Source organism: Nipponia nippon, unplaced genomic scaffold (genome assembly GCF_047370975.1).
Source record: "Nipponia nippon isolate SJK-2023a ecotype South Korea unplaced genomic scaffold, ASM4737097v1 scaffold_3, whole genome shotgun sequence".
Classification (NCBI taxonomy): domain Eukaryota; kingdom Metazoa; phylum Chordata; class Aves; order Pelecaniformes; family Threskiornithidae; genus Nipponia; species Nipponia nippon.
In genome coordinates this window covers 38,678,476-38,689,372 of record NW_028262347.1, presented here as the reverse complement: position 1 = coordinate 38,689,372, position 10,897 = coordinate 38,678,476, and the positions used below count along the sequence as shown (strand labels likewise).

General features: G+C 40.5%; 1 protein-coding gene across 1 annotated transcript; it reads left to right on the top strand.

Annotated features, from left to right (window-relative positions):
* Nucleotides 1–1,907: 1,907 nt before the first annotated feature.
* Nucleotides 1,908–10,775, top strand: TMBIM4 (transmembrane BAX inhibitor motif containing 4). The gene is made up of 7 exons (XM_009463214.2): nt 1,908–2,313; nt 4,026–4,134; nt 5,413–5,518; nt 7,168–7,201; nt 8,221–8,338; nt 8,827–8,872; nt 9,438–10,775. The coding sequence occupies exons 1-7, from the start codon at nt 2,217–2,219 to the stop codon at nt 9,642–9,644; spliced, it is 717 nt and encodes a 238-aa protein (XP_009461489.1). The 5' UTR covers nt 1,908–2,216; the 3' UTR covers nt 9,645–10,775.
* The last annotated feature ends 122 nt before the right edge of the window (nt 10,776–10,897 follow it).

Genomic DNA, 10,897 nt, shown 5'->3' with positions numbered 1-10,897 from the left:
CAGTGCATTCTGTGTGCGCCTGCAAGTAACAGAAAAAGATCTTAAAGACAAGAATGATGCTCTCGTTTGGCATGAAAATTGCAGGCTTTATCAGTGTTGCAGTTGTAAATAATTTTTCCATTCCCATCTGCGGCAGCCCTGGCAGATTGTGCTCGTGAGTAGCGTCATTGAATCGCTTGCTGCTTTGTCACCTGCCTTTCTGAATAAGCCCGTTACTGCTTCTTGGTGGCTTACATCAGACTAGCATCTTCCACGCAGCAGGTGGGTGTGCAAAAGTGCCAAGGTGCACATGCCCGTTTCCGGCCATCTCCTGTCTCCCAGCCTGTGCCTAAACCCCAGGCTAACTATTCCGCAGCTTCTGCCCGATTTCTCTTTAAAAAGTTCTCAACTTTCCACCTTGAATCTTCCTTAACTGCAGTTTAAGCCACACTACCTCTTATGGGATACTTCCTCCACAGCTGGAGGACTGCAACAGCCTTTTATGAAGCATTTGAAGACTACTATTATGTCTCTCCTTCAGTCCTCTCTAGGCTCAGATTATTTGCGAATTTGCAGGAGTCGATTCTACTGCAATGTGCTGAAATTTTCTGTTTCTCACACCAAAGTGAGGCTGTCTCTAAGAAGCATTTTAAAGAAAATTGCACTGCACGTATTAGGAGAAGGCAACACCGGATGCTTGTCCAGAACTCTAAATGCGTCTTCTGGGAGAACATCGGCGGTGCTCCTCTGCCGAGACATGTGCAAGAAAGCAGACAGCGTAATTATTTCAAAACAGTTACTATTCAGCAATGCAAATAATGCATAAATCTCCAAATTCAGGATTAAAGCTGAAATATCCTGCTCTGCAGCAACTCAAAGTGCACAATGACATTAGGAAAACCATAAATACTTCCCAGAATATAAAGCCATGTTCGTAATTTTTGTATCTGCAACTGAAATGTAATATCTTAAGTCAACTCAGTAGAAGAACTTTGCTCAAAATTATTTCATCGCAGAATCATGTAATTTATTTACTTCTCCCTTGAGAATCTGAATACAGTGGAGACCACTATTTTCCAATTTTTAAAAGCACTTTATTTTAGTTTAATCTATTACATACATTTCTAAAGTGTCTATCACTTCAGTTTCTTGGCATGCTTTAGATAATACTCACAAGTTAAAGAACAACATATTGCGCTCCCCATCCCACATCCCAGATCTTAGCTTTTGTGGATTCCTTACTGTGAGCTACCATCTTGGGCAACCTTTGGGGGGCAATTGCACAAGCACGAAGTCTGACTGTACAAAGTGCTACGCGATGCCCAAGAAATGTCGAGCACCTTTGTGTTCTATTGAATTAAACTGAGTTTACTTTGAAGGATAGGACACAAAACTAGAAGAAAGCCTGAATGAAAGTCTACTGTGCATTAAAGGAAGTGAAACTCGGCTGCAGGGGGATATACGCCGATAGTGAGCGCTAACACCCAAAGCCTCTTTTATCAGTTATTGCTGAACACAGCTATGTGTTTGTAGCTGTGGACAGCCCCGGCTTGCTGGGGAACTCTTCCCGCATAGCAGCTAGAGGTGAATCAAAGGTGAAAACCAGTAAAAGGGCGGGCTTTTCAGTCACTGGAACTTCCTCTCCAGACCCTTCAGACCCAAAACAGACACAGGACATGGTGTTTAAGGCAAACACACGCGATGCCTCTCCTCCAGCCGTCCCGAATCACGCGCAGGGCAGGCCTGGGCGGGTAAATGTCACCGCACCGAGGAGATCTTCACAGGAAACCCAGTCCTACCCTACTCACGCACGTAAAGGCGAACGGACGCGGTGCCCCTTCCCTCCCAAGGCCACTCCCCGCTCAGGCACACCACGCCGACTCCCACAGCTACCCGCGGCCCGGCGGCAGCCGTTAGGCCGCAGCCGTTGGCACCGCCACCCGCGGCCGCCGCCGCTCTCCTCAGCCCTGCCTCCCTCCCCCTGCAGACTCTGCCCGCCCCGCAGCGACAGCGGGGGAGGCCGGGCGGGTACGGCCGGGTAGGCCCCGGCGCCCCGTCCAGCGCCCGCCCGCCGCCGCCGCCGGGGCAGGGCCGCCCCCCCAGCGCCCCCTGGGAAGGCGGGCAGCCGCGATCGACGAGCTCGGCCGCTCGACAGAGGGCCCTGCTCGGCGGTGTGGGGTGCGACTTTCTCTCCCGGAAGCGAGGCGGTCGTCGGCGTTGCTGGCGGGCGGGCGGCGATGGCGGCGGCGGAGCAGCTCTACCCGCGGAGCTCCATCGAAGATGACTTCAACTATGGCACCAACGTGGCCTCGGCCAGTGTCCACATCCGCATGGGTAGGGACTGGGGAGGGGGATGAGTCAGGCCGCCCCCCGACGAGTTCCCCCCCCGCCCTTGGGGAGCGGCCCCTGCTGCCCCCCCCGGCTGGGCGGTCAAGGGGGGGTCGCACCCCAGTGCTCCCAACAACCCCATCGCCTGTGGCGTTCAGCCGAATTCAGGTTCTGCGCCATATTTTAACCTTCTGGGTAAAGGCTGTGAGCGGGGAGGCAGGGCGTTAGTTAGTCCGGGTTAAGCATTGAGGGTGAGAGAAAGATCAGTGGCCGGTGAAAGACTGGATTTTATCATTTCGGTGTGCAGGGGGCAGGTCTCTTTATCAGAGGGGTTAAACCCATATAGATTCAGGCTTGTTTTTCCACAGAGTGATGCATTTGGAAGCCCAAACAAGATACATAAGATATAGAAAAGCTAGAATTGGTGCCCATAATTACAGTAGTTTAACCAGGAGACCGAGGGATTTGGATTTCTTCTGTGAGGTGTTAAAATATTGTCTCTTCTGCTGAAGCGTTTGCGTCAGATTAGTGGCCATGAACTATTGCTTTGCTGTCAATATGCAGGTCTCAAATGCATTGAATACTCTTGTAGAAGGTGTCTAATCAGTAATCCTTGCTGAAATAGTTATAGTGGTTTTGCATACATCTTGGAATAAAAACAGCTGCGTGCTGTGAATTTTTTATTAGATATTTCTGATATACAGGAGACATCTTTCTATAAAAATACAGTTTTATCTTGTTTGGAAAATAAAGGGCGTCATAGAAAATATGAAAGAGGTATTGCCATTAGCAAAATTGCTGATGCATTTAGTAATGTGGGGAGAAAGCTATGCTAGCCAGCAGGCTACTTCTAGGTTTGTTCAGTTTATTACAACAAAGTAGGCCCCAGTCCCTCATGGCTTACAAGTATATTTAACTTTACCTGCTGCAAGCAGGTAGTTCAGCTTCTCATAATATGTGCTCTTAAACTTGTTTAGGCTGTGCTATTAAAGACTGAATTGATTTTCACTGTAAGCTTATTCTTCCTTTCAGAGCATTTTGCCTAATGGACTTGGTCTCCTTCCATTCAGAACAGAGAATATCTGTATGAGATATTTGTATGTCCTGAACCACTTTCCACTCTTCATAATTCTAGAATTATGAAGCCTGTTAGCTTAATTCTGGGATTTTTTTATTTTTTTCTAGCAGCTTGTATCTGTAGGAATCCGTTCAGTACAATGTAAGTTGCAAATGATAAATGATATCTAACGTGGCAGAAGGTCAATGAAATAGGTATTACTGTAAAAGTTTTTCCTTTTTAAACTTTTATGGCTGTTTCTGTCTCCCACAGAACTTCCAAGTTCATCTTTCTTCATTTAGGTCCATTAGATACTAGTAACATGATGGAGAAGGTATACTGTTAGTAATTTCTTGGTGAGATTAGGTGCATGTAGTTTTTAAAACAGTCTGAAGTAAATTCGTTGCAAATGATTTTTGTATTTCTTTTGTCATTGTTGTTATTGTTTAAATAATGATGTCCAGGAATAAATGTAATTTTGCTGGAATACTGTGTCAGTTTTTTAAGGAAAAATGGCTTCTTACCACTTTGCTCTGTGCTTTTTCACGGAATGAAAAATTTCTAATGGTTCCTTACCAAACAGAAAATTTGTATCTGATTTACTGTTGAACTTTGTAAGTGTCACTCAAAAGTGATGTCATTTTTATTTTCCTTATTCCAGCTTTTCTACGGAAAGTCTACAGCATTCTTTCCCTTCAAGTTCTTTTGACCACAGTCACATCTGCCATTTTTCTGTACTCTACTGGAGTGCAGGCATTTGTTCATGAAAGGTAAATACTCAAATGAAATGGGGCTGTTTATCCTGTGTTAAGTGTAGTTTATGGAGTTTGTCGCTCTGGAACACTTCAGTATTCCTAATAATTTTTATACCCTGTGTTTTGATTCTGTAATAGAAATTTTGTAACCTGATTAGGAAATAACGTTTCTGACATTTTTCTCCTTAGTTTACTATTAAAATTTATTTGTATTACTATCATTAAAGTTTATTTTAATCAATACTTTATTAATAGTGCTTATTTTAATATTTATATATGAAAACCTATACATCAGTTGCAGAACATCTCAATTATTGACATTTCTTGTTTTATGGTCTGAGTATATGCTTTTAGAATATGTTTGGAATGATGTTGTTTATAGGTACCTGTTCCAAAAAGCTGAATCATGTCTTGCTCCCTCCCCCATTTCTTTTGTTTTTTTTCCTGAAAACTAGGCTGCTAAAATTCCTGTGGGCTTGCTTCTTTTTGCCTTTCAGATTTTCATGAGAAAAAAACAAGTCTCAAAACCCAAACTGTGGTGAACGGGCAGGGAAAAAGAAAAACTGGGGAAAGGAGGAGAGCACTGAGTCCAGTTTCTGTTTTCCCCCAAGTGCACTTGCAGACTTTGCTTTTACTTTCACTTCGAAGCCCAAATAAAAAAGGAGCATCAAACACTATATGAAAGTTTCAGTATAAGCTATAGTGTATACAACAGAGACTGTAAAACTACAGTTTTCTACTTAAATATGATAATTTAAAATCGTCCTGCTCCCTTAGAACTGTTGGGATTTTGTGTTTGATTTTGGTCCAGATTTTGCTTGGAGGGCTGCTTGAATGATTTAATTGTAGCGATACTTACTGGTCAGTACTGATTTTCTTTGGTGCAGTTAATGCCCATGTTTGTTGCATTCAGGTGCTTATAAAAAACAGTTCCCTGAATGTGGAGTTCTTAATAGGCAAAATATTACATGTACTTTAATACTGTTAGTCTAGTACAGATGGTTTTTCGTCTTCATACGGGTTCATCTCCAGGTGATGGATTCCTGGGCAATCTTCAGCTTCAGTATGAAAAAATTGTCTTCACTTGTGACTGTACTGTTTTTAACTGATTATCTGTGGTGGTATGTTTTGGAGCAGTTTTATTGTAAAACTTGCTTTACATTTACTTTGGATATACAGAGCAGTATCTTTATCTAGGTGATCACTTAAAAACTTGGTTTTATATAAACTGTTTTTTAATCTTCCAGATACTTTATTTTAATTTTGATGACTTTTTTGTATGAAACTTTACAGGCCTGCCTTGCTTTTGATATCTGTGTTTGGATCTTTGGCTATAATTGTGGCACTGACCCTCTACAGACACCAGCATCCTGTTAATTTGTACCTGCTTTTTGGATTTGTAAGTATTGATATAAATTCAATTTTAATAGTCGCTAGAATATCTTTCATTGTGATGAACTCCTTGAAACAAACTAGTGGTGGCTATACAGTTACGAAGTTCTGAGTTATTTTTAGGAGGTTCTATCCACAAGTTGTTCCTAGATGGCCTCTACATCCACTCGTGGTGCTTAGGGCTGTGGTTTAGTGGTGGACTTGGCAGTGCTAGGTTAATGGTTGGACTCAATGATCTTAAAGGTCTTTTCCAACCTAAACGATTCTATGATTCTACTTCAGGTTTCTTCCAGCATCTTTTTAGGAAGAGTGTTAGAACTTAGAATCAGGTTGAGCAAGCTTTTTTTTTCATGTGTGTCTATAAATATGTCTATCTGCTCTCATTGTTCTGTTGATGTCAGTGATTTTCCTATGAAACTGCTCAGTAGGAAAGAAGGAGGCATTTGTTACCTTATTTTATGGACAACCTCTAGCAGAGACCCAAATGCAACCAGCCATATGTGTTTATTTCATTAATTGTTTTCTTTTTGATGCTAAATTCTGAGCATGTTTCCAACACAGGCAGGTCAATCAGGGCTGTCCTCAAATCTCAGTCTCCTGCCTGATGTTGCAGATTTGTAAATTTGGGCTAACTGTTGCTCTTGGATATTTTGGATTATGTAGCAAATCAGTCTTCTGAAAAGAAGTCACAGTAGCACCATTGGAATCTGATGTTTTAGGAGTTGCCTAAATTGTATTTGTGATACAATGGGAAGACAGCTTTGCTGTGAAAGTAAATAGACTGTTTAAATCGTAATGCAGTTATATGCTTCCTGACTCCAGAACTCTTGCAGGAGAGCAAAATGTTTAAAAACTTTCAACAAGTGCAGCTGTAACAAGGAGTGATGTAATAGTTCGGCCAAATGTGGTGTGGGAGTTTGTGGTATGACAGTTTAAGTATTACATTGTGTAGGAATAGGAGGATTCAAATCTCTGTGATAAATTGGTTTAAACAAAATATGGGTTAAATATTCTGTTATTTCTGACCTCTTGGTTCATGCCATAGATACTTTTCTCATCTTTTATTGTAATGAAACTTAATTTGATGTTACCTTTTAGAAAAACTTAGGGCCTATACTAGCCTTCAGCCCAGACATCAATAATATGTTTGATTTTAAGGTAGCTGTTTCAAAAGAAGGACAAGTGGGAAAAGGAAATTGATGCAGATGCTTAGCTGTCTAATGAGATATTAAGAGTGTTGGATGAAGGTATTTCAAATATTGAAAAGTATGCAAAAAGCTGAAAACAGTTCATTTCTAATAGCAGCTCTGAGAAATTTTATAGCGCCTTGAATAGTTTATAAGAAGTGTGATAAGAATGCTGTGTGCTTTCAGTAGAAAACCTAAATGGCATTTTTCTATAGGGGCAGTCTCTCATTCATTTTCAGTTTATGTTGTATGATTTTTATGTAACACAACAACTTTCAGCACAGTAAGACAGTATGAGTACTGTTTTCTTGCTGAAAATTAAACATGTTTTCATATACAAAAATTTAACAAGAGAGCTAATGTAATGCATGCTGGGATTATGTAGCAGAATGGGGCTCATTGCATGTGAGGTCTCTGTGTGTTTTGTGGTTTTTTTGTCCTTGTAATTTTTTGGTTTTACTTTTTGTAGACCCTGCTGGAAGCACTGACAGTTGCCATTACAGGTAAATGGTAGCCATCCTATTGTCTGTATTAAAGAAATTGGAAAAGGAATCCAATATGTTGTACTAATTACCATCTGAGATTCCTAGATGTGACTAAAGTGATAATAAATCCCCTGTTTGAAAATTTTAATGACAGTGATATGAGTTTAGCAAAAAACAGGTAATCAAGGGAGAAAACTGGATTTTGATGCAGAACTGAAACTGTATAAACCTGAAGTGAGCAATGAGTTGTGCCATCTGTTCCTTCAGTATGGCTTGCAATGCTCTTTCCTATGAGGCAGCTCTCAGCAGAGCTGATCTGCAAGTGAAATAACCTTGTCTTCCCCTGTCTGTTTCCTCCAAGGGAATTACTTTGAGTTTGGAGAGTTCTGTACTTGGTTATCAGGGTTGAGATGGGGCAGTGTGCGGAGAAGTCATGGCATCACCTTGCACTGTAGCTTCCAGCATAAGATGAAACCTCTTCATTGTGGCTTATGATCTCCTGCAAAAAAAAAGTCATTTGGGGACAGGAAAGCTTAAGGAGGAAGGAGGGAAGAAAAAGGTTCCACTCATTTCTCTTATCTTTCCCCTCCTACCCTGTAATCAAAACTGTCATGAGCCTTTACAAAGGACTGTGTTGTGATTTTTTTTTTTTTTCTTGTTTCAGTATTATGAAAAATTCATATAGCTTTTTCCTTAAGATCTCACGTATCTAGGCTTAAAATACTTCTTATTTTCTTTTTGTATTTTCTTTTTTTTATTTATTTTTTATTGTGAGTAGGGAAGATCTGTTATCTCCATTTAAGAAGCTACAGCCATACTACAAATGTCAAACTTAGCTAGTGAAAGGGTCTGTGAATCCTATGGTCATGATTTTGAAGTACAAAGACAAGTTCACACATAATTTACTTTTATTTGTTCACAGTTAAGATTTTTTTCTCCTGTCTGTGAAAGTTTAAACTTCTGTTTCCTCAAAAGATAACTTAGCAAATCCATAGGGTAGTGCTCTTTAAATGACAGTTTACTTTTTCTGTTTATAGTGAGTTTCTATGATGTGTCCATCGTCTTACAAGCCTTTATTCTTACTACTGCTGTATTTCTTGGACTGACTGCATATACCTTGCAGTCAAAGAGAGACTTCAGCAAATTTGGAGCAGGGTATGTTGTCATACTGATGATTTGTTGTTGTTAAGGTAGTTTTTCCTGTTTTTAAAGCAAGCTTTGCAGATATAATAATGAATACAGGTCAACAGAACCTGCTTCAAGGGAATGGTGAGGGGGTTATTTATCTTAAATTATTAATTTTATGCAGTTCTGCTTTCTTGGTAAGAAATTCTTTCCTGTGGTTATGATTCTTAAAACCATAGTATTGCACTAGAAACTAGTTTACCTGGCTTTTTCACTGAGACGGAAGGGAGCTGCTTCAAATATTTTTAAAAAAGTAAATTTAGGACATAACTTTTCACAGCTTTATAAAACCGAGTTTTACTGCTGATACCAATGAGTGGTTGGCATATAAGAATTATGGACACTTACCTATCAAATGTATTGTGAGGAGGTTTTATAGGAAGGGAAGAGATTTTAAGTAAAATTTAAAAGAAAATACATTATTGCTCACAGGGTTTGTTTTGGTTTTTTTTTTTCAGCCTCTTTGCTTGTTTGTGGATTTTAATCTTCTCTGGTTTCTTGAGGGTAAGGTACCTTGTGTTCAAGGTTAAAAAATATTCTTTAATATGAATCTAACTAACTTCTGGTATAACAAAAATGTTTTGGGCAGTGCAATATAGCTTAATGAAAGAAAATTCCTAACCAGATCCATTACTGTTGTAGATCATGCTGGTGATCTTTTAACCATTCATTTCCAATTCAGATTTTTGTTGGATGCTGTTCTTGCTAATGTAAAAGTGGTACTTGTGTTGATGAACAAAATTTGTCAGTCAAGATCCACTACTTGATTGAGAGAATGGGAAGGAGATTTGGGTTTTAATTGTATTTTGTTTTTCTAATTTTTCTGTTGTCATTAATATTGTGGAGACCAGAGCTTCCTTAAGTGGAGGCACTTTTACTCAGTTAAAGTGATTGTGTGACTGGGGACCATATGAAAGAAGGACATTGAAATGTCATCGTAATATTGTATTTGTATGTACATAACAGTAAAAAGACAGTGTTTTAAGTGTGGCATATCATTATGCAAATGTTTTAATATTAAAAAGAAAATTAAATTTACCTTTTTTTTTCATGTTTCATTTGCCTCCAGCTGTTTTTCTACAGTGAGACAATAGAGTTGGTGTTCGCTGCTGCCGGAGCTCTTCTGTTTTGTGGGTTTATTATTTATGACACTCACTTGCTGATGCACAAATTGTCCCCTGAAGAGTACATACTGGCTGCAATCAATCTCTATTTGGACATCATCAATCTGTTCTTACACCTGCTGCGTTTACTGGAAGCATTTAATAAAAAATAGTCAAAAGCAGTGTGGTTTGACTATAGCGTATATAAAGTTAAGTACTTAATGTTTGGATGATCTACAAACTGTGTAGTTCTGTCTTCTAGAGACTGAATCTTTATTACTTTTTCATTCCATGAATATTGATCCCTCCTTAGGAAAAAAAAAGGCTTTTTATGTAGCTAAAGTTCTTCTCTAGAGTACATGTTTTACGTAGTTAACATGCTGTCATCATTTCAGTCACTTTTTTAATCACTTAATTTGCACTTGACATAATTCACGATTAAAATGTTTGCCAACTTCTGATTGCTCTAGGGTAAGCCTCTCTCTGCTATTCTGTAGCTGCTGGAAGTGTTTCCTTTGGGATTATAAGTGTGTGTACCGCATAAAGGTAGCCTGAGTTTATCATTGTGCAATGTTTTACTAAGCTAAAATCTTTTCTAGTTTTTGTTTGGTAAAATGGAATGCTGTCTCTAACAGAGATATTCTGTTCTTGTTCAGGGCTGTCAGATTATTATGTATGCTGGGAGGGTATTAAAACAATTAAAGGGAATGTTCTTCATTTAAGTATTATTTATTGCCTATCTTTCAGTGTTCTGAAAAAGCATTTGGAGATGGATTCCGGCATTTTATCTGCTTGTGTATATTAAGGTTGTTTGTCTAAAAAGGTTGGTTGTTGCTAAAAATGGGAAGACCTTCAGTCTGTTCTTGCAGCTGGGACTGGAGACCTTCAGGGCACTGGGAGCGAGCACCGTAAGCCCTTGCTGGACAGGCAAGCGCCTGCTGACGGGGGAGAGGCGCCGCCACAGCCGCCGCTTTCCAAGCTGCTGAAATCCTGGAGTGGCAGGCAGGGTAAAAACAATTTTGAAAGGCTTTCTTACTTCATATTCGGTGTCGAAGTGGTGTTGCCGCTCGCCTGTCCTGTCGGCGAGGGGTTAGCCAGAAGGCGACGCAGTGCTTGGGGAACGTCCCGTGTCCTACCGCAAGCGGGGACAGCGTCCGCTTTCCCTGCTGGAACTTGACTGAGGCTATTGAATTCGGCTGCGGATTGTTTTGAGCAAGTGTGATGATTTCTCTCGTCTGCCTTAGGGTTTCACAAAGAAATGCGTGGCAGTAACGCGAAATAAAACTTCGCTTTGTTCCTCGTGACGAAATGCGTGGTTATTTTTCCCTCCACGCGCGCGGCGCAGGGCTCGCTGCTCCGCCTTGGCCCGCGGCGCAAGTGTGAGGTAGGAGGGCGGCGGGGCCCGGCGGGAGAGTTACGGTAAGGT

Coding starts and splice junctions, on each gene's coding strand:
- TMBIM4 (XM_009463214.2), top strand. CDS start 2,217: ATGGCGGCGGCGGAGCAGCTCTACCCGCGGAGCTCCATCGAAGATGAC. Junction 8,339..8,826: donor TTCAGCAAATTTGGAGCAGG/GTATGTTGTCAT, acceptor TTTTTTTTTCAG/CCTCTTTGCTTGTTTGTGGA. Junction 8,873..9,437: donor TCTTCTCTGGTTTCTTGAGG/GTAAGGTACCTT, acceptor ATTTGCCTCCAG/CTGTTTTTCTACAGTGAGAC.